We start from the raw sequence: 24,820 nt of genomic DNA on the forward strand, positions 1-24,820 counted from the left end.
TTCTATTCTTGTTTGTATTCCTTGTTATCCTGTCATTTAGTATTACTTTCGCTCTGAATTTGTTGATTAGTTTCTTCAAATTTGGATAATATAAAACCTCAAGGATTTGTTTTGTCTTCCAACACTTAGAGTTAAATGTTTGATATAGGCTTGAAAGTGGGCTAGTTTGGAACCACTTTAAAATTCTTAAGCGATTTTTTTTGATACTGGTCTTAAGACCTATTTGTGATGTTGAAAGTTAATTAGCGACCTAAGATTTTAATACGTTTATGGAGTTGGATTGACTAAGTATGAGGGTGTATATCATATATGGAGGGTGTAATTAAATGTTATGTCCTAGTACTAATATGTTATCATGTATATTCGGTTTTTGACACTTAGTAAAATTTGATAATGCTTTGCCCACCAACTAGGTTAGATTGAGGCATCCTCGTATTCGACCATACCTCTTTATATTACATATTTTATTGGGCTAGTTGGGCCGGGGCTTGGTTTTCAACTCGATATATTTATTAAAATGTCCTTTTGCATAAAATTGATGAAATTTGTTTAATAATTATGGGCCCTAATTGATTATCACGTAATTTAATTTTTTGGCCTTGTAATTTAATTTATGTCCTGGAGTTAAAAACTAATTTTATACCCATGCTTATTGTAAACCCTATAGCTCCAACGTATAATTTCTTCTCAAAAAATTAAGGATGGACCGAGCATTTGGATAACTTGGAGTGGATAAATTGTATACATTTATTTTATAAAATTGGTAGGCCCAACTCCCTATCTCCTATTATTTACTTGACAAAAATTGATGAAATGTGCTTTAAACCTTTTAAAAAATGTCTACTATTTAGAGTTGCCAATAAACAATTATAAAAAATTGTAAAAAGACGAGTATTAGCATGCAAAACGTTTTGGACTAAAGCTGTCGCTTATGAATGGACACTCTAAGTACAAATCATGATTTTTTGGACAAAAATAGGCTTGATAAATTTTATGGACTTAAAGACAAAAAATGATTATGGACCGTGCATATGGACATTTTGGACAAAAATTGGACTTGACTCTTAAATTAACTAAAAGGATTAAAAAATCTAAAAATATAAAATATGGTTAAAATACGGATAATAATAGTATGCCAAAAAATGATTTTATAAAACTTAAAACTAAAAAAACCCTTTTTTAAACTCGGGTAGGCTTACGTAGTGTTCTACTTAGGTTAACGCCTTCGGGCTTTAGCCTAGGTGTTCTAGTCCGAAACCCAAAATGCCCAATTTTGGGCAAAACTTTACCCCTTTTATTTCTTGAAAGTGTTGTATTTTTGCATAAATGACTAACCTTTATTTGCGGAAATATAAAACAAAAGCAGTTTTTATCAAAAATAATTTATATCTACAAGGCATACTATTAGAACCCGTAGGTCAACCGTATTTTACGGATCCTTAATACCGGGGTGCCTAACACCTTCCCTGGGGGATCACCAGAACCCTTATCCAAACTTTGGTATAGATTGGTTTCTTTTAAAACTTAGTCGTTTTAAATGAACCCTTTTCGAATTGGTTTTCTTAACTTACCTATAAGTTAGGTGAAGACTCGAAAAACAATGTCCATTTAGAGCACCATCCACGTAGAAGTATATTTTTTCCTTTTTCCCGGTATGATTGACAACCGTACTTTCCCGGGACACTTTCCTTTTTAAATGAGGCAAGTGCAAATACGAATCGAAAAAATAGACCCGCTACAGATGGCGACTCCGTCGGAGAAAATTTAAGGTTCTAACCATAAGAGTTCCAATAATTTGTTTGCTTTGTATGATATAAATTGTCTAAGTGATATAAAACTGTTTATGTGTTTAAATTCCCGCAAAATAATTGTCATTCATGCATGCATACTCCGCCACTCCTGGCATTTATTTTACATTTTTTCCAAGGGTGACGACGCGGGATGAGCTGCGGTCATACCTTCACTAAAAAAAAAATCATTTTTCTATATTCTTTGGAGGTATCTAAGGTCGAGTGGACATGTGGTTATCCCACAGCTCTACCCCCAGCTTGTCCGCTTGGGTAACCTGTGTCATTTGCTTGAAAAACCACTCTAGAATAACTAGCGTAGAGCGAAGCCAAATCCTTACTGATATAGCGCATGCTGACCATAGACCGGTTTGGGTATCTCAGACCTACCTGAATCGGACAGGATAGACACCTTACTGTGTTCAGACGGTGTAAAAACCTGAAGACACTGCATCCCACTACTTGCTATTTGGAAGCATTATTGTGCCTTGTGTGAAATAAATTATTGTTCCTGGGGGCGGGAACTAACAATGTTCTATCTTGCAGATGTCTCCTAATGTGCAGTTTGATATGATTGTGGGTCCACCACCAGGTTTAGTGATGTGGTGGGAAGGTTTGACTAATGATCAAAAAAAGAGATAAAGGGTTGCATAGGGCATCTACCTTCGTTGATGAATATGACTGGGGATTCGGGTTTGCTAGAGATTATTACTGGTTATTGGGATAATGACAGAATGGTGTTCAGATTTGGAGAAATAGAGATGACTCCCACTTTAGAAGAAATTAGAGATGTCTTGGAAAGCGTGGGAAGCGCTAACAGATCCAAAAAGAAGTTAGCTCAAAATATCCTCATCCCTCACAAACCTACCCCAAAAGAAATCAAAGACATGTTTGCTGTCAACAAAGCCGATTGGGCACAGGGACCCACTATAGCCTTTAGAGAGTTATATGGGAGGTATTCATCCAAACAAGGGTACAAAAACCACATCCTTGAGTTTTCTTCACTCCAATCCTGGGAAGCTAACCAAACACTAGCCTTTATCACTTGCCTATTGGGAACCATGGTATTTCCACTAAATGCCTCCCTAGCTATCAACACCCGGGTTGTCTTTGTTGCCCATGCTGTTCTTAGAGGAGTTACAACGAATGGGCTTACCAAATATTTTGACATTATCCCTATCATCCTATCAGATATATACCGAGCTTTAGGAAAGTGCCGCAACCATTATTATTACTTCCAGGGTTGCAACCTCTTAGTCCAATGGTGGATACTTAAACATTTAGATAGGAGTGGTTTATCTTCCCGCCGAGATCCGGCCCTGAGAGAGGATGATTTGGGAGTCACTGCTGTGCCTTGTGGGGTTCAAGATAAAAGAGGATGGGCTCACATCTTTTCCAGACTAAGAGAAGAACATATCAGGTGGAGAGTACCTGATTTTCATTCCAAGATTGTTTGTGTTAAGAGCCGTAGGCGTCCCTATTTACCGCTTATGGGCATTAGGGGGATCAGACCCTACGCACCATTGAGAGTACTTAGAAAGTTTGGTATGAGACAGGTTATCCCAAATGTGGGAGATATGGGAGAGTTTGTATGAGATTACGAAGAAGGTCATATCGAGGGTATACATGATGCTAGGAAGGATTGGAAGAATGTGATAAGAGAGGACAAATTGGATGAGGATCCAAATAATCCAAGTCATGACAAAGATTACTACGAGTGGCTTAGGGCTGAGCTAGCTGGTACTGCTACTCCAGGACCATATCTGTACAAGTTTCCCGTAGATAGGGAAGCCGCGAATGCAATTCAAGTTAGAAGAATGAAACGACGGTGGAAGGGAGAGAAGCGGATCATCAAGCAAAAATAGAATATGACCAAGAGATAATTAAGAGTTTAACAGACGAGGCGGATGCCTCATTGAAGAGCTTAGAATGGCTTGACACTTTTGTTAAGGGAGCCATAGATACAGGGACATCATTGACTGATGTTCAGAGGGGTCAGTGGATCGGGACAACATTGATGCCAACCCATGTAGCCATTCAGACCGCCCTTCGAAGGGCCAAGAAGGCACGGACTGAGAGAGAGCAGATTTCGATCCGAGGAGTGGACTTTTTTTGTTGTTTTTACATTTATTTACTTTAAAGCCTTGTAATCCCACTTGGGAAAGATATTATTAATGAAAAGCATTGGGATTTTTATTTTTGGGAAACAATAAATTTGTTTTACATATGGCACAATTTTACTTCATACGCTAGTAGCCTCAGAGCAACGAGGTATAGGAAAATGAATTATATATTGTCTAAATGCTTATTTGATATAACTGCTTTGTGTGAAAATCATATATATTATTAAAACTCTTGATTGGTCCACATTCCGGACACTACCCAAAAGAAAAACCAAGAAAACAACCCCTAAAACTAAATTTAGCTCCACTTTTAAAAGGTTGATTTGCTAATAGGAAATGGAGACTCCAGACAAAGATGAGTGCAACTTCTCCTTACGTCAACCTAGTCAGTGACGATGAGAACATGGAAGCGACAAGTAAGAAAAATCGACAATGGGACGATAGTATGGCCCTAGCTACTGCTAGAATGAAAGAAGTTGTCCAAACCACTAAGGCGGCCAATGAGAAAATGAAAGAAGCTGAAACTCTCCTAGCTTATGTTGAGGAACTAACTAAGCAACACCCTACCAATCGGGTAAAACGGGGAAAGACACCTGAAGCACCACTTGGGAGTTATGTCCCACTCAGTCAACAAGAAGGGCTTGACCCCATACCTTATGGAGATGACGAACTACTTATCCCCAATTTGAAAGTCTATGGAGACCCGCGCGAATCTCAGCTCGAGGAACCTCCGGTTTCATGCACAATTGTTCTCAAGGGCACAAGATCGCATAATTGGGGTACGCCGCAGAAATGTCCAAACAAGAACTCTTAGAGACTTTGGGGAGTTTTGGAGTGTACGCGCAAAGCCCAAATCTGTTGCCGCCGTGTGCTCCTTCCATGATCTACAAAAAATGCCTCTACCACCGAAGTCAGTCGGGGCATACAACCAATGAGTGTGGAGCGCTGGAAAGGAAGTTGATCCAATGGATTGACCAAGGGAGAATTAGCCAACTATGGGGGCCCCACTCTTTCCTGACCCATGACCAAGGAAAAAATCATCCAAAAAAGATACCGAAGGTTAGGTTCTGGAGGAGCGACTTCTCCAAATTCGAGGAGTCGTAAGGCAGGATTCACTCCCTACTATGTAGTGTGAAGAAAATAAGAGCAGTGCCGCAAACCTATCAGGGTCGCCCAGGACCTCCAAGAGAAAGGGTTTGCGTATTTCATCATGGTCGCCCTGGCCACGACATTGAGGAATGTGTGGATTTCAAGCTTGAATTGGAACGCCTCGTGAATGAAGGCCACGTTTGGATTGTCGCAGGAAGACAAGGTTAGAAGATGAAGATGAAGAAGACAATGAAGACCTTCTTAGTATGGTTGGGTAGAAAAACATAAGTATCCCTTTACTGCTTTCAATAAGATAGAATATCCCTTTCCCTTTTTATGTAAACGGAACCACGCCGACCTGATGTCCCGTTGGGGATACGTGGGAAGCCTACATAAGGCCTGGTCAGGGTAGAAAACTAAGTTTCGGGTAGCATAGGAAAAAACCTTTTCTGTGTATTCCTGAACTACGGATGGACCTGATTTCCCTTTGGTGGGATACGTAGGCAGTCTATTTAAGACTCGATCCTTTTATAATAAAAATTAAAATCCCCCTTAGTATAAGATGGGTAGAAGCAAATCAACCATGAAGACCACTTACCAAAAATCAATATTCCTAAGAACACAAAAAGACCAAAATACCCTCGGAATGTAAGTCAATCAAGAGTTGAAATAAAATATATGAATATATGTTCTATAAACTACAAACAACGTGATATCTTGTGTTTCATGCCTAAATATAACGCTAACTTGGGAGCTTTTGAGTTGTTTTAACTTATAGGCAGGGGTCGACTCGCTGGCACCATTACTCGATCAAAAGTTACGCCGCACGGCGTCCTTAAACCCTCAAGAAGAAAACATGCCTGAGACTCCGCCACCAAACAACAACCAGAACAGAACTGCTTTAGTCGAGGGTACCCCAACAACTGACATAGCTGGAATGCCTTTGGAAGAGGCTGTTAACCTGCTAATAAGGCAATTAGCTGAAGCTAGAGAAGAAGCAGCCCACCTAAGGGCCGAAAAGGAAAATGCTACTAATACTGAGGCTAGAAGGCCTGCACCCATTTTCCCAAATTTGGACTTACCAATCCCTGACCATTTCCCACAAACTCAGACTGGGGCTACTTTTCAAACTCCACTACGCCGAAACACCACCCATGTGGGGGATTCCTCCCACCAAACACCAGCTTTCCAAACACCTGCTCACGCTACAACATCTCATAACACAAACACTTATCAAGCCCCTCGGGCAACAGGAATTCCTACAATCCACCCCGTGCAACCAAATGTTACTTTTCAAGACCATGTCACCCATATTGACTCCTCTCCAGAACTGGAGAACATGGAAATGTTCTTTGAGGCAAGAATAGACAAAATCGAGAAGGAGATGGGGAAGAAAATTGCTGAACTAGAACATGGCTCTAAAAAGAAAGAGGGGCTAAGATACTCTGATTTGTGCATACATCCAGACTTGGGTCTACCAGAAGGTTTCAAAATTCCCAAATTTGACCATTTCAATGGGTCGGGCAATCCCAGGGCCCACTTGAGAGCTTATTGCAACCAGTTGGCCGGGAAATGGTGGAAACGAAGCTTTGCTCATGAGATTATTCAGTCGAAGTCTGTCAGGAACAACCATGGAGTGGTTTATTTCACAAGACATCAGTCGATGGAAGATATAGGAAGAGATGGCAAGTTCATTCATGGAGAGATTCCGCTTCAATGTGGAAAATGTGCCTGATCGCTTCTCATTGGAGAAAATTCGTCAGAAATCGACCGAAACCTACAGAGAATATGCCAGTCATTGGAGAGACGAGGCGGCGCATGTGCAACCACCTATGACTGAAGCTGAGCTTGTAGCTGCATTTATACGGTACCAAGAAGCTGATTGTTTTGACAAAATGATAACTATGAAAGGGAGCTCCTTTGCAGATTTAGTCGCCGTTAGGGAAGACATCGAAGATGGCCTCAAGATAACCAAAGCAGGATTGTTAGTGTATTAAATAGAGCAGGTGCGTCTGGCGCCACGAGTGGCAAAAAGAAGAAAGAAGATGTAGCTTATGTTTCTAGAGCTACTAGCCCAAAAAGCCGAGGAAAAGAGATAACCCACAAAAATCAAGACAACTACCAATCGCCTCCACCAACCAACTATATAACCACTTCACCCCAATATAGCCCGATGTCTGTGTGCTACGCACAACCTAGCTACCAAGCTCCACAACCAAATTACCAAATACCAGCACCTAGCAACCAAGCTCCACGACCAAATTATCGAATGCCAGCACCCAATAATCAAGCTCCGCAAAACTAGACTTTCCAAAACTAGCCTCCACCAGGAAACTATGAGGCACCCCAAAAGAAACCTCCGAGAGTATTCACTCCTTTACCAGAATCAAGGGCTAGTTTGTTTGCCAAACTAAGAGATGCCGGTCGAATGAATGTTGTTCCACCAAAACCTGCTAACCCCAAGGATCGATGGTACAGGCCAGATTTCACTTGCGCCTATCATTCTAACCAAGTTGGCCATACTACTAAATATTGCATAAACTTAAGGCACAAGCTACAAGATATGATTGACAATCATGAGCTTATCCTGGAGACAACACCTCCAAATGTGGACACAAATCCTCTCCCGAAGCATGGAGGGAATCAAATTCACATGATAGAAAGAGGTGATGAATGGGAAGAGAGCCCTGCGATCATTTGTCCAGATATTGAAGGATTGGAAAGCACCGTCGCCTCGTTGTCCTTACAAGAGCGAAAAGAAGTGTTAGGCCCTTTGACAAGGAAATCTGAGATGTCCCAGTCATTTACGACAGCCAAGAAAGAGCCCTTCGTGCTCAAATATCCCTCAACAATTGCTCGAATTCAGAACGAGCCGTTCGTACTCAAAACATCAGGGCCAGTTGAGAATGCACCTTTTGTGATCAAACCACCGCACCTGATGATGGTCAATAAAGGAAAAGAGATAGCCGCTGTGGTTCAGGGTATGACCAGGTCTAGAAGGTGTTATGCTCCAGAAGAGCCTGTACTCGAAGCACCACGTCGCGAAAATCCTCAAAAAAGACCAATCACTGAAGGCGAAGCTAAAAACTTTTGGAGGCAAATGCCAGTCAAGGATTATTCGATTGTTGAGCACCTGCATAAGACTCCTGCCAGGATATCAGTAATGTCATTATTACTCAGTTCGTCTCAACATCGCTTAGCCTTAATGAAAGCTTTGGATGAAGTCCAAGTGCCCGCCGGCACTACAAGTGAAACATTGGCCGAGATTGTAGGGTATGTTGTACGAGCGCATAGGCTATCATTTTCTGATGACGAATTACCAAGAGAGGGTAAGACCCACAACAAGGCCTTACATATAACACTCAAATGCCGCGACAAGATTATCCCTCAAGTGTTGATTGATGGAGGGGCAGGGTTGAATGTATGCCCTGTGACGACTTTGAAACAGCTTAGATATAATGTTGGCAAAATCCTCCAGAGTCGAACAAATGTAAAAGCTTATGATAGCGCAACTAGTGATCCAATTGGAGAAGTAGATTTGTCCATACAAATGGGTCCCGGAGAGTTCATGGTGGAGTTCGTCATCATGGATATCAAAACGAGCTACAACTTATTATTGGGACGACCATGGTTGCACGCCGCTGGAGTCGTGGCATCTTCGTTGCACCAGTCTCTCAAATTCATATGGGATGATCAAGAAGTCATGATTCACGGTAAAGAAGTATCCACAATTATTCGGACAATTCAGTACCGAACATAGAGAAGTCACCAGTTAGTACTGATTTTCACACCATTGAATTAGCCATGATAGATCGCAGGGGAGATGATGAAGATATCCCTATGCCACCGGTCTACAAAATGGTTGCTACGACTATGATAAGAAGTGGGTTTGAGCCCGAGAAAGGTCTGGGAAGGAACTTACAAGGAATCAAAGAACCAGTGAATATCAAAAATGGGAAATATCGATTTGGGGTTAGATACGAGCCATGTGAGGCAGAAGAAGAAGAAGCAGAACATGGACCAAGAGGTCCTATTGAAATGAGAAAGCCATTTCCTCATTTATACCAAATCCTTCACAAAGATGCCCATTGAGTCACAACAAAAAGATCCGGTAAGAGGGTTTAAGGACGTTGTTTTGGAAAGAAGAATGCGCAGCCATCATTGAAGAGTGCTTTGAAGCACTGGAGATTCGTCATGCTGAGCCAGGAGAAATGTCGAGTGGATGGACTTCTACCCCATTATTCACCTTGCGGTAGAAAGAATGCTCACTTTCAAAAAACGGCGAAAGTCGGCTTTGAGGCTCGGCTTATCGCCTTTTCATGCTTTTACATTTCCTTATTACGTGTTGTTTAATAATGGAAATGGCTCGATGTTCCATTCCGAGTCAAGACCACAGTTTGTATCACTCTTTTAAATTTCAATGAAAACACCTCAAAGTTTGCAATAAGACAAAATTGCTTTACTTTATATATATATATATATATATATATATATATATATATATATATATATACACACACACGTAATTAAAATTGCTTTTACATGATTGATAATTGTGTTACTTTGCTTTACAGTAATAACAAGAAGCCACAAATAATGTCATGACATGTTACGAAACAATTAAGAATGATAACGAACAAAGCAAAGATCAAGAAGAAGAGATAACTGAACCAGAAGGGTTGATAGACGCCGAAGAGGAATATGAAAATAGACCAACACCGAACCTAGAGGAAACGGAGGCGGTTAATCTAAGGAATGAGGAAATGGTTCGAGAAACCAGAGTAAGTGTACATTTGACAGAACCTGAGAAAGAAAGGTATCGAAGTCTGCTGAAAAAGTATGAAGATGTATTTACTGGGTCATACGCCGATATGCTGGGTTTGAGCACAGACATTATCGCTCATAGGTTGCCAATCCTAGAGTGATTCGCCCAAGTAAAGCAAAAAATCAGACAGCCTAATTCCTATGTCAGCATCAGAATCAAAGAGGAAGTCGAGAAACAGATTCAGTCGGGAGTTGTGGAAGTGACACCCTACCCGACATGGTTAGCAAACATAGTCCCGGTATCAAAGAAGGATGGGAAAATGAGGATCTGTGTGGACTATCGTGATCTCAACCGCGCTAGTCCAAAGGATAATTTTCCACTCCCTAACATTCACATACTTATTGACAATTGCGCCAAGCATGAGGTGCAATCTTTTGTGGACTGTTACGCGGGTTATCATCAGATACTGATGGATGAAGAAGATGCTCCAAAAACGGCCTTCATCACACCATAGGGAGTATATCACTATCGGGTAATGCCTTTCAGTCTCAAGAACGCCGGCGCTACTTATATGAGGGCGATGACTGCCATTTTTCATGATATGATGCATAGATAGATCGAGGTATATATGGACGACGTCATCATCAAGTCCCGAGTGGGTGATAATCATCTTGAGCATTTGAGAAAATTCTTCGACAGACTCCGCAAGTACGATTTGAAGTTGAATCCTGCGAAATGCGTATTTGGAGTGCCCGCTGGGAAGCTGTTAGGATTCATAGTCAGTCGTCAGGGTATTGAGCTTGATCCCACAAAGATCAAAGCAATTTAAGAGCTTTTACTGCCAACAACGAAGAAAGAGGTTATGAGTTTCGTGGGGAGGGATTTCCTATCACTCTTCCACTAAATAGCATTCTAGCAGAATTATGATAACCTCTGTACTGGTTCTTGTATCTTCCTACTTCAATTTCCTTTGTTTTTACTTGTTGTTGCTTCCTATCTACTTTTCCTTCCTTAATATCCACCTTATTATCCCTGTTTCGATTCTGCTTCCCTTCTGAATATCTTTCTTTATTATTTTGTCCTTCACAGCTTTGTTCTTGAGGGTTTGTTGAGATGTCAGGTACCCCAGTCTCTTTTTCTTCCCTCACCTGAGCCAATTCTGGATGTATGATTCTACATTCATCTTCATTATGACCCTGTAGTTTACATTCTGTACAATACTTGGGGAGATAGTCATATTGAATCTTAACCTTGACAATCCTTATTGCTCCTGATTTTTCATCCTCAATATCCATCCTTACTGAACTGGGTAAGTCTGAGAGTAAATCCACAAGCACCTTGACCCTAGCACAACTAGATCTAGTTTTGTTGATAGTTGCCATATCTAAATGAATAGGTCTGCCTACTGCAGATGTAATTGAGAATAATGCTTCCTTCACAAAAAAAGCAGGCAATAGATTTGGAAAGGAAATCCACGCCATAGCTTTAGATGTCTCCTCGCCAATTTTAAAATTTGAATCATACATGAGTGGTCTCATTTGATATGAGTACCCATCCTTATCAATGATATAGTATGTTGGTTTTGATATCATATTCACATAGTCTTCCAACAGAGATAGCCTTATGAGTACATGCCTACTTCTGAAATATCCAATTCGACACTCACCCTTTATTCCACATTGTGCAGGGATAATCTTTCGAAGTTGGTCCATATTGTCACGACCCGACTACGGGCCATGACGGGTATCCGAGGCTAACCACCGAACACCGCTCATCCTGTTACTCATCTGCTCTCATTCATAATATATATATATATATATTCGTAATCATAGAAAACTACCATCATTTGAAACATATTTACTTTTATAACATAAGCCCCTCGGCTATCAAAATGATAAATATATACATGCATGTACATGAAGACTATGAGACCATACTACCCACTCTGCGTATCTACGAGCCTCTACTAGAGTGCTAGACATCGTGCCCAAAAAAAATATATATACACAAAAATACTGTCTTAGAATAGCACCTCCGGAGTAAAGGAGGGCGCCTGTAAATTTGCTGATAGCTCCTATGGATCTGCACCGTCTCCCTGTCTACTTATGGGCATGAACACAGCGTCCAAAGAAAACGGACGTCAGTACGAATATTGTACTGAGTATGTAAGGCATAAACAACAATGAAACATTAATGAAATAGGGGAGCATCAATGAGGAGCAATCTGGGACTGACTGAATCATAAAAGAAATAATGCAAGCTGGCTTACTTTTATACTCATCATCATATCATATATGCATAAATGTATAAGCTGCCCGACCATATAGGTGCGGTGTGATAATCGATAACATTAGCCCGCGTCCAGGCCTCCCGCGTCCGGGGTAACATCCCATGCCGCCCACTAGTGGTGCTGCCCATGCCCTTTGGCCATGGTGTATAGTCGCCCGCCTTTGGCAAAGGATCGCCCACCGTATAGGCGCGGTGTGATATCATCATATGCTCATCATAATATGCTTATCATAACTCATCATAATGCATGCATAGAGACTCATGGATAATCATACTTTATCGGGGTGACATAAGGTCGTGGACCCCCGATTTCATTATGGAGCATTCATGAACATTCTGCCTCACCTTGAAGGAACAAGCATAAGGTGAGTGTATATAATGATCAACATCAATAGATTATAAATAGCATCAATGAACTACGGATAGCTCCATTAGCTTTATAGGAACTTCATATCATGAACTATAGCTTCTTTAGACTTTAACTCATCATTATCAATTATCATACTTGTGCTTTATCTCTCTTCTTTATCTTATACATGTGTAGCTCCTTATAGTCATGGACTCATCGTCATTACTATCGTGCTCATAATATATCTTTTATCTTTCTCTCATATGGCTATTCATGAACGTAGGCTCTTAGTTCTTCGGAACTTAGGAGATTCATGGAAGAGGAAAATCATGCCTTGGAAGGAAAGAGACGAACATCATATTATGGGTCTATCAACAATGAATAATAGCAAGGAATCGTATAAAGGTCATTAACTTTGGAGAAATCTTGTATCATAAGTTTTAGGATCTCTAGACTTGGGCTCATCATCACATTTATAACATACCTCTTAGCTTCTTCTCATGCGAGCTCTTTATAATGTAGACTCATCATTTCCGATACATACATATGTGTAAAGAAGTCATAGAAAGATAGGAGGATTCATACCATAGAGTCATTCCTTAGAAAGAAAGGACTAGCCTTACATACCTTTGTCGCTTAACTATTCTATTGCTTGCTCGTTCTCCTTTAATGCACACGTTCTACCTTCAAAAGGATTCATATTGACATTAGCTAAACATTTATAAAGACGTGCTTACTAAAGCTAGAGAAAATTCGGCAGCATTTCCTTTGTTTATACTACTTTCCTCCGTATTCCATACCAACCCTCAACATTTTTAACAACGATCACAATATCATAAACAATAAGCATCATCCATTCGCATTATCCACATTTAGAAATTTCACTCCAAATTCTCCATATTCATGACCAAAGTTCACTATCGTGTTCTTTCACATACAATACTTATTCCATGTTCTAAATGTCATTTATAACGTATTTATAATCTCAACATATCCATTTTCGTGATTCATTCCAACTACTACTCAACAAGGATACTATTCATACATTTATGACCCATTTCCTATACTCTTCTACAATCCAAGTGTTTCAACCTATCAATACTCCAAACAGCATGGGAAGATCATGAAACTCACCTTAGATGATGGAGGAATAAGCCTTGAATGGTAATACACCTCTTGCACCAAAACCCTACTTCAGCTTTCTTGGGATTTTCTTGGTTTGGATGACTTTAATGGGTTTCACACTCTTGATTCTCTTCAATTCTTGTTGTTGATTCTTGATTTCCTTGGTTTTTCTTGTGGATGAAATATATGGAAGGTTCTAGAGGTCTTGAGAGGTTGAAGAAAAGTGTGGAAATGAAATAAATAAAATGGGAGCATCATTATATAGTTGAACTAAGTTCAGCCCGTCGGGACTTCCACGGACTGTTCCACGGTCCGTGGAACATGATGCTGCCCGTGGAACTGGTCGTGGTTCACGACCAGCCAGCCACCACCTCTGCTGGCAGTTCCACGGACCATTCCACGACCCGTACAAGGTTTCACGGTCCGTGGAAGTGGCCGTGGAACTCACAGCTTCTCCGAGGTTGTTCCCGTCGTCTCGTTCGATCTCCAATCTTTATGGAACCTTCTTAACACTTGTTTGTCACTTCATTAACAATCTAAGGGGCGTTATAACTCTTCCCCAAATATCATTAGGTTGTCATCAACTTGCTACTCATAAATCCTTTTCCGATACTTATCGTATACATTGCCTTCTCTTGGCAACTTTCTCGTCTAACATCGGATGCCTTTAAAATCTTACTTAAGGTCATCAAAAGTCATTACTTACTCATCGAAACATCATATACTTCGTGCTCTTCATTAGCCCACTCACTGTGCATCAACGAAAAATTTTCTAAGGTGTAACACATATCTGGCCACCCATACGAGAATTTACCCACGACAACATATTGTAGGTTTTCAATGACATCCATACGAGCCACCTCTTTCTCAGTCCATTTAATGTACGCTTCTCCATGAAGGAACGAAATCTGCTTTAATTCAATTGGAGGAACTGATTGTTTTTTTGGATTGTAATTTATCATTCAATACTGTAGGTTTTAAGAGACTAGCATATTGAATTCTGTTGCCAATGGGTTGTGATATTGCTCCCTCCTGATGTGAAGTCGTTGATAACAGCTGACCAGCCACGCCGGTGGATTGGCCAATGTTCGTCATGGCCATGGGCGACTAGCTTGATCTACGTATTAGGGTTTTGCATGAAAATAGGAGGCTTACTTAACTATAGTTCTCGTCATTATTCATAAATAAATCTTTTCTATAGTCTTAAATAAACCTTCTCTTGTGATCCAATGCCTTCTCCATAACAAATACTTCTTTCGTTTGAATTTTTTGTTTGGTTTTGATTTGACACAAATTTAGAAAGTAAATAAAATTTTAAAATATCGCAGTCTTACATCAAAGATATGTAGAATGTGCCAAAATGACATTTAATCTTGTGGTCTTAAACATGTCATGTGAAATGTTAAAATTAAATAGTTATCAAAGAAAAAAAGAGTACATCCTCTTTTAAACGGAATAAAAATAAAAGTAAGCAAAACAAAGTGAAATAGACGGAGTACTTTATTTGTTCTATAGTTTCACTCATGGACAAGGCACAAGATCTGATACAGGGAGAGCGTTTAATGCAATTTTATAGTGTTAGTATGTTAGAAATAGGAAGAGTTAGGAGTTCGAAGTCAACGAAAATATTAAGATATAAGTAGTATTTTCTCCGTCCCAAAAAGATTGTCTTCCTTTCCTTTTTAGTCTGTCCTAAAAAGATTGACACCTTTCTATATTTAGAAACAATTTAACTTTATGAGATGATTTACAGCCACACAAACATCTAAAGCTTGTTTTGGACCACACATTCCAAAAGTTTTCCTTTATTTCTCAAACTCTGTGCCGAGTTAAATTAAGACAATTTTTTTGAGACGGAGGAAGAGCAAAATGTAAAAAGCAGCTGAACCAAAAAAAAAAAAAAAAAAAAAAGGGTAAAAATTTGGGAAAGTAGAGAGAGAAAATCTACTTGGCAAAGTATATGAGGAGCCTCGTACAACTTTTGTCTGCCTCGTCATAGTTGGACCTCGCACATAGTAAAAATTTTCGATAAATTGTGCTTGCCATTCAACTTTTGTTCGTACTATCTATTTATTCATTATTAACGCCCTCGTAGAAAAAAGAACAGAGGAAAAGCTCTTTGTTTCGTTGTATATTTTTTAAGCTTTTCTCTCTTTCTTGGAGGTTGAGTTCTCACCAGTAAAGGCCAAACAAGGAACAAAGGCACTTTCAGGAGACTACTTTTGTTGCAAATCCTTTATAGACTTTACTAGTTAAAAATTGTCGAATTCACCCCAATGTATCGGATAAATTATGAATTTGTGATTATATCCTCTTTCTACCTATTGCTTTTATTTGATCTACACAATTTATGACATTAGCAACATGAAAAAGTAAAGATTCGTGTAATGGACCCCAATTAGTTTGGACTTGATGCATAGTAATAGTTGTTGTCTTACATTTCAAATTGTGCTTGCCATCAACTTTTGTTCGTACTATCTTTCATCATGTCCTTGTGAAAAAAGAACCGAGGAAAAGCTCCTTATTTCCTTGTTCTTTTTCTAAGTTTTTCTCTCTTCCTTGGAGATTAAGTTCTCACCAGTAAAAGCCAAACAAGGAACAAAGGTATTTTATTTATTTATTTATTTTATTTTTTACTAGATATTTGGTACACGCATGGGTTCCGATTATATTCGAATTCACATCAATAAATTTCATATTGTGGGACTGTGGGGTGGGAAGGAAGGGGGAAGCACTCTCTAAACAAAGACACTTCGTATTCAGCAGGACTTGAACCCATTACATAGGGATAAAGAAGTATTTATTACTCCACCATAACCCTTGTTGGTAGAGATACTTCCTTAAGGCTACTTACTCGTTATATATTGTCAAATCTTTCTCCTATTGTTTTTATTTAATCTAAGACAATTTATGACATTAGCAACATGAACAACAAAGATTCATGTGGTGGACCGCAATTAGTTTGGAATTGATGTAAAATAGTAGTTGTTGTCTCAGAATTTATGAAATCCATTCCAAATACTAGTTCCTAAAAAGTTGAAAATTTTCACATGCTTGCTGGATAGAACATTGCTGTAATATCACCAAAACTACAAACAGATGGAATTATACTTTGCTTCTTTGGAGAAGACTTCTAATGCAGTATTTGAGGATTTTTAAGCTATTAGCTATCTGAAATTTTACTAATTCAACTAAATTTGAATTTGTATCTAGTAGATTCGCTAAATGTTTCTTTCTTGAAAAGATAAGTTGTACATATAATAGCAAATACAATAATTTGAAGCGTGCACTTGAAGAATTTAAGGTCTAAATATACTCCTAATAATTTAAAAAGTCTAAATAAATTGCCGAACAATTGAAAGATTCAAATATCCCCCTACGTTCCACCATTAGTGTGAGAGGCATATTTGGAAATTTCAAATTGTACATGATATATTTAAGACAAAAGATAACGTTAGAGATATTTATGAACCGACATGTTAACGAAGGGTAAATATGAGATAAATTACAGACGTCTTTTTTTGGTTTAATTTTCATTTACCTAATGTTTTTATTGGTAATCAAAGTAAAGAATACCAACGTTAAGGATGTTTTAACCTTTTTTTGATAAAATATAGGGAAAAGGGTCAAAAATGCCTCTCTATTTTTGGAAAAAAGGTCTAAAAATATCCTCTATTACAAATTTGGGTAAAAAATACCCCTCCCGCCATTAAAGTCTTCAAATATACCCCGTCTTAACGGAAATCCCCAACATAACCCGATTTCATCTTTATAGCCACTCCATTTAAACCTGACCCAACTAAATAAAAAATACATGTGGGTTACCCGCTCCTGTGCCTAGTGGCTCCAAATGTAGCACTCGGGAATAAGTTGGTCGCCTATGAGTTTTTTATGTAGTTGGGTCGGGTTTAAAAATGAAATCGGGTTATGTTGGGGATTTCAGTTAAGATACGGGTATATTTAAAAATTTTAATGACGAGGGGTAATTTTTATCCAAATTTATAACGGAGGATATTTTTTACCCTTTCCCAAAGTAGAGGGGCCATTTTTTACCCTTTTTCCCTAAAATATAAGATAAGCTTGAAATAAAGGAACCTCTCCACTCTTTTCTTTTTCCAATAACCAAGAATAAATTGTGCTTGTCATTCAACTTTTGTTCGTACTATCTGTCTATTCATCATTAACGCCCTCGTAGAAAAAAGAACAGAGGAAAAGCTCTTTGGTTCATTGTAGTTTTTCTAAGCTTTTCTCTCTTTCTTGGAGGTTAAGTTTCACCAGTAAAGGCCAAACAAGGAACAAAGGCACTTTCGGAAGACTACTTTGGTTGCAAATCCTTTTTAAACTTTATTAGTTAAAAATTGTCAAATTCACCCCAATGTATCGGATAAATTGCGAATTTGTAATTATATCCTCTTTCTACCTATTGCTTTTAATCTGCACAATTTATGACATTAGCGACTTGAAAAGTAAAGATTCACGCAATGGACCCAATTAGTTTGGACTTGATACGTAGTAATATATAGTTGTCTTACAATTTATGAAATTCATTCCTAATACTAGTTCCTAAAAAATTCACATGCTTAGCGGGGCGGAACATTGCCGATGTATCACCTAAACTACAGACAAAATAGAATTGCTTGTTTACAGAAAACTTCTAATACGATATCTAGAGGTCTTTTTTAAGGCATAGCTATCTGAAAATTACTAAACCAACTTGAATTTTTATAGAGTAGCTCACTAAATGTTTCTAAGGAAAAAGTTGTCTGTTTGAAGCAAGCAATATGTAAAGCTGCTATCTTTTGCATCATGGTTCATGAACCCTTCTTCCAATGAACAGAATCCAGTCCAAAATCAAGGAATATCTTCCTCCAGAAAATGAAAACCAAATAAGAATTCAGAAACCAATCAAACGAGGTCGCATATATCACTATAGAATCACCTATAGTCTGGTGATTCTTTTTTTTTCCTCTCTTTCTGAAGCACCTATATATTCGTTTCATTGGAAAAGAAGGGTGTAGCTTTCATTTGAGCTTTCTTCAATCAAAAGTAATATTCTCACAGCCACTCTCAAGTACGGATGATTTGTCTTACTGTCTAAGAACACCTTCTTTTTTGTTTTTGTTTTTATTGCACAATAGATATCCCATAGAAATTAATTCTGTGAAACTGGATAATTTCATATTAGTCACTCAACTTTATCAAGTGTAATAGAAAAATTAGAAAACTAAATAAAGAAGCTAGTATTTTTTTTTTTACCTGGCAAACCAAATAGCATACGGGATCGTTTGGTATGCGAGCCAAGTTATCCCAGGATTATATTCTTGGGATTATTATCCTTAGACTAATTTATCTCACGTAGGAGGTGAGATAAAATTATAACAAGTTTTATGGGATAAGGTGGGATATCCGGGATAAAATTTGAAATTAAATTTATACTTTATTTAGTAGAAAATATAAATTTATCCAGAGATAAATTATATCTTATACCAAATAAAGTATAAAACTAATTTCAAAATTAATCCTAGAATATCTCACCTTATTCTGCGTACCAAACAACCCTACATGTTTTATCTCACAATCCAAAGATCCCCTTTTAAGTTCTTTATAAACATCACCACCAACACTACCTTTTTCACCTCTGAAAGAAACCTTCAAAACTATTTCTGCATACAATCAAGAAAGTATGGCCTACCAAAACGCCGTTGACTTCTTTTCTGATGAACAAAGTCCACTTGATTCTATTGCAGTTGTTGATCCAAAACCTCTTGCAGTAGTAGCAGCACCAACAGCTTGTGGTGTTCATCCTCCCATTGTTGCATCCTTCAATGATAGAATCCGTCCACTCCTCGACTGTGTAGACAAACTCCGCCACCTTAACATCATGCAAGAAGGTATCCAGCTTCCGACCATCGTAGTGGTAGGCGATCAATCTTCTGGAAAGTCCAGTGTCCTCGAATCTCTTGCTGGAATCAGCCTTCCTAGAGGACAAGGCATTTGCACCAGGGTCCCCCTTATCATGAGGCTGCAGGATGATCCAAACATCTCTGAACCACTACTTCACTTGGAGTACAATGGAAAGTCACTCCCTGTTGATGAAGTTGCCATTGCTGCAGCTATCGTTCGTGCTACTGATGAGATTGCTGGCCTTGGTAAGGGCATATCTAACAACCCTTTTAACACTTGTAGTGAAAAAGAATGGTGTGCCTGACTTGACCATGGTGGATTTGCCTGGCAACACTAGAGTTGCTGTACAAGGACAACCTGAAGACATTTATGAACAAATTTATGATATTATTATGAAATATATAGCTCCTGAGGAAAGCATAATCTTAAATGTTTTATCAGCTACTGTTGATTTCCCTACTTGTGAGTCCATTAGGATGTCTCAAAAGATGGACAAAACTGGAGAAAGGACTCTGGCTGTTGTGACCAAGGCTGACAAAGCCCCTGAAGGGCTGCTTGAGAAGGTTACTGCGGATGAAGTGAACATAGGGCTAGGCTATGTTTGTGTGAGGAATAGAATTGGGAACGAGTCTTATGAAGAAGCCAGGAGTGATGAGGCAAGGCTTTTTTCAACTCATCCACTTTTATCCAAGATTGATAAATCCATGGTTGGCGTTCCAGTTCTGGCACAAAAGCTGGTGTGTATTCAAGCAACCATCATTTCAAAATGCTTGCCTGAAATTGTGAGGAAGATCAATGACAAACTTGCTGCCAATCTTGCCGAACTCAACAGGCTTCCTCAGCATCTAACTTCTGTGGCTGAAGCTCTGACGGCATTTATGCGCATTCTGAGTTCATCCAAGGATTCATTAAAGAAAATTCTTCTAAGTGGGGAGTTTGATGAGTATCCGGAAGAAAACGAAATGCACTGCACAGCTAGACTGGTTGAAATGCTTGATCAATACTCTAACGAGCTACATTCCAAGAAATTTGAGAAAATGGAGGACTTCTTGATGGAAGAGATCATGGTTTTACAGGAAACGAAAGGGATTGGATTACCAAACTTCCTTCCTCGGGCCATTTTCCTCAATGTTTTGCAGAAAAAAGTCAAGGAAATTGCTGCCTCTCCAGAGGATTTTGTGGGAAAACTGTGAAATTACTTAGAGCGAGTTGTTATCAACGTTCTGATGTACCATTGTGATAACTATCCGCAGCTTCAGTCTTCCACTAGAAGGGCAGCCCAAAACTTGATTGCTAAGAAGAAGAATGAACCAGTTGATTGGGTAAGGGAAATCACCGGGATGGAAAAGCTGACTGATTACACTTGTAATCCTGACTATTTAGCGACTTACAGTAAATTCATGGCTCAACAACACATGTTCATGGAGATTATGAATGATCCTGGGAAGTGCTCCGTGATAAACCTTGAAGGAGTAGGAGAAATCAATGTTGGTCATTTGAGGAAGCATCTAGATGTGGTGCAGCAGGCTTTCGATTTGAAAATGAGAATGATGGCCTATTGGAAAATAGTGCTAATGAGGCTGGTGGATTCTATGGCCTTGCACATAATGTTCAGCATTCAAAACATGATTAACAAGGAAATGGAAGACGAGATTGTTCAGGATCTGATGGCACCTCATGGTGGTGGAATTGAGAGAATGCTTGATGAGTCGCCTTTGGTTGCAGAGAAACGCAAGAGGCTCAAAATGAGTGTCAAGCTGCTCAAGGAGTCCAAAGAGGTGGTAGCCAATATCATGGACAGGATTTCACTTCATGCTGACCAGGAAAGGGATTAGATTAATACGTGCTACTCATGATCAGGGCACTCTGTCCCCATTCAGCCAATGTTCCTTTCCAGTTTATCTCCTAATATCGAACTACTAGTACTATGCTTTGGTTTTATAAAATGCCTGTAGGCTCCTAGGGAAGTATTTAACTGCCTGTTACTAATTATTAGTTGTGGGATGCCTATATTAGGAATTGAAGTGTCTACGGCCCTGCTTGTGTGTAGTTATTGTCTTCCTAGCTATTAGCTAAATGCAAATCAAGTTTCTGTCTTCATATTTGCCTTAAGTGAACTGTTTTAGACTTAAGTTCACGTTGCTTTTCTTTTCTGAAGAGTGTTTACTATCTGATCCCTTTTTCCTGCAAATTATACATCCATCGGCTATGTTTTGGATCTGAAATTATCATATTTCGGAATAGAGGTAGTAAAGGTCCTGTTACTCCACTCTTCAATCGGCCATCCCGTATTCCGGTCATGAACAAGAATGCATTGAGTGCTAATGGTAATGGAACAACAAAGGGACCGTGAAAATTGCAAAGTTAAATCTGTTAGAAAAATCTAGATGGTCATTAATTTAATATTTCCTATTTTGATATTTTGTTTAGTTTGTAAAGGAATTGTGATCCTTGTTTTGTGGAATATGTCTTGTAAGAAAGGACGATGGTGGTTGGATAAGTAAGGTGTCCTGCTAACTTTTGAAGTGTATTTACTATTATATATAAGAAGGAATAGGTAAGTTTTGTCGTCCTTGAATGGAATTCGTGTAATCTCAAGTACAAAATAGCAAAATTCTATCGCTAATCCCTATACAAGATCCATGTGTTTCAATCAATTCGACAAAAGGATCGATAACTTACCTTTTGATGCGTGATTCCTCGATATACTTTCTCGCCAAAACGAACGTAGGTGTTGCTCGAAAACGAACGACCACCCTCTACCAAGATCACACACACGAATGATCACAAATAGACACGAAGTGCTAGCTTCGAGTTTTGGGGTATAATTTCAAAGTCATAGCTTAAGTCGCCTATTAGAATTTAGGTCATAGTTATTTCGAAAATAACTATGCAAAAGGTTTTTTCTGTGTTTTGAAATATTGATGTCTCACTATTAATAGTGATACATTCATCCTAATAAAACGAACCCTAGCTCATGTAGAGTCCTAGCTGATTAGGATATCTATTTAATTAAGATCCCAAATGATTTGGAGTCCTAACTTGATTAAATATTTCATTACTGTTATTTATATTTATAGTTATCCAATAATATAAATATAAATTTGAATTATATTTTAACTATAAAATAAATTCGGATTACATTATCTAAATAATGCAATAACAGAAATACGAATTTATATATTCATAATATATAAATACAAATTTACTAAAATAACCCCAGTCCATTCATCACATTCTTCATGTGCGACCCAATAGATTTATATTACGTTGGCAGTAGAATTAATACTATATTAATTTCACAAATCATAATTGGTCTCTTGCAAGACCTTATGACTAACCCAAGTAATAATAATTTAAAGTTCATAATAACCTAATTAAATAGCATATGTCATAGTCCTTTTGTCACACGATATCTAATTCGAACATAAGGCATGTATAGTGTCATCCTTATATTGTTCAAATATAATTTTTCGATCCCTTAGTAAACTGATATTTCAAATAATACTGATAACTCTTTCAGTTCATCTGAGCACGGCCATGCATTTCTCATTCTTACTAATCGAGGGGCCCAAAAGATATCTCTCTCAAAGAGAGGGACAAATTCCATCTTGAATAATGACTATCCTCTACATAGTTCACATTATGTTCAATCATACACTTTATGATTATCCAGTTAAAGATAACGTTTGTGAATGTCAAAACAAAATGTTCCTTATGTAGGATAGTGTGATAATCTCAGGTGTGAGGATTAATTGACATAACTATTATGAGAATCACTTATGACACTGATTCATGCAATGATCCCATAATGGGTCTATCTAGTATGTTGTTCTCTAACAAATACCTATGAGTTTAATTTGTACCGTACACATAAATGATCGATTAAGCTCATACTAGTCTTTTACCATTATAATCAAATTATAAATGATTAACTAGGGATATATATTATTATATGTAACATGAAAACAATAAAATAATAAGAAATATAAATAAAACTTCTTTTATTAATCAAAAACATAACTAACAAATAAGGTCCGTACAATGGCCTAGAGCATAACCACCAATAGTCCTCACATTCCAAATACAAGAAGTTTGATTGGTTGATGGTTACACGTGGCTGCTACTGCCCTTTCCTTTGCCTATCTCATTTTTAACACTCAATTTCTTTTCTTCGGTCTATTTCACATGGGCCCGTAGTTTTTTGTGAATCTTTCTTGGGGCATTTAATTATAGGTGATCTTTTAGTTTTAAAATTGAAGGGAGGTAATTCAAGTTTTAATTATTGAGTAGAGGTGACTAAATTTGATTAGTTATTAAGGGGCTTTGAGCTTGCCCAATAGTTTCATTTTTGACACTTTGGCCCTCTGTTTTATTTTTAATACTTTACCCTTAAGTTTTATTTTTAACACTTTGACCCTACACTTTACTTTTAATGCTTTTCCCCAAAGTTTTATTTTTAACACTTTGATCCAACCACTATAAACCCTAAACTACAAAAATCTGGAAAAAAAAAAATCCTCTTCAGCGCCGTTTTCTCCATTTTTGTTCTTCCCATCTCTTCGTCTTCTCTTCTTCGTGCTGCTCTCTTCTTCTTCTTCTTCTTGATGGTCCGCCCCTGCTTTCTTCTTCTTCTTCTTCTTCTTCTTCTTCTTCTTCTTCTTCTTCATCCGCCGTTGCTCAAGAAAAAAAAATCATCCGATTTTACAATTTTTTGATTGAATGTCATTGGCGTAGCACTGACATTACTTCATAAGTGTTTTCCAATCCATTGGTAATGTCACACCCCGATCTTACTAGGGTGTGATGGGCACCCGACCCCGTAACCGGAGCCGAGCGAACCCGCTGACTCTTTCTACGTACAAATTTTTTTTTTTTCAAATCTCTACTTCAAGTATACATTATGAGATTGCTGAAATATTCTTTTGCTGCTTTTAAATCGAATGAAAATATGTAACTGTACAAGACCTGTATCATAATTCAAACTGACTCCCGAAACCCACGACTATGTCTGCAAAGTCTCTAACTTCAAACAAGACATCATGGCATAGCACGCTGACTCGGCGACACTCCAGAACAAATGGAGTTTGCCAACCTCGTCGGAACATCTTCGTAATGGCGTACGATCGTCCGGGTGTACCACGCGGCGAAACGCACGGCCCGAAGAAGAGGGTCGGTACGAGCACATTATACGAGTATGTAAGGCATAAATAGTAACATAATAGGAGATATAGCTTTAAGTAGCAACATAGTAAAAAATCGTACCCATGAGTAATAACGAGAATGGAACCGTAGAACATATCATGTGCTGTAAACGTAGTCTCCAGACATCTGAGTGCCTCTTAAGGCGGAATTATGCATGCTTACTGTTACTCTTTACATACATACA

The 24,820-nt window shown here is 38.4% G+C and overlaps 1 protein-coding gene and 1 pseudogene across 1 annotated transcript; both read left to right on the top strand.

Annotated features, from left to right (window-relative positions):
* Positions 1 to 7,427: 7,427 nt before the first annotated feature.
* Positions 7,428 to 8,759, top strand: LOC132048819 (uncharacterized). The gene has a single exon (XM_059439505.1). It carries the CDS (start codon positions 7,428 to 7,430, stop codon positions 8,757 to 8,759), a length of 1,332 nt encoding a protein of 443 aa, XP_059295488.1.
* Positions 8,760 to 19,135: 10,376 nt separating this feature from the next.
* On the top strand, positions 19,136 to 21,531 carry LOC132050150 (dynamin-related protein 4C-like; annotated as a pseudogene).
* The last annotated feature ends 3,289 nt before the right edge of the window (positions 21,532 to 24,820 follow it).

This window comes from Lycium ferocissimum, chromosome 3, assembly GCF_029784015.1.
Source record: "Lycium ferocissimum isolate CSIRO_LF1 chromosome 3, AGI_CSIRO_Lferr_CH_V1, whole genome shotgun sequence".
NCBI lineage: Eukaryota > Viridiplantae > Streptophyta > Magnoliopsida > Solanales > Solanaceae > Lycium > Lycium ferocissimum.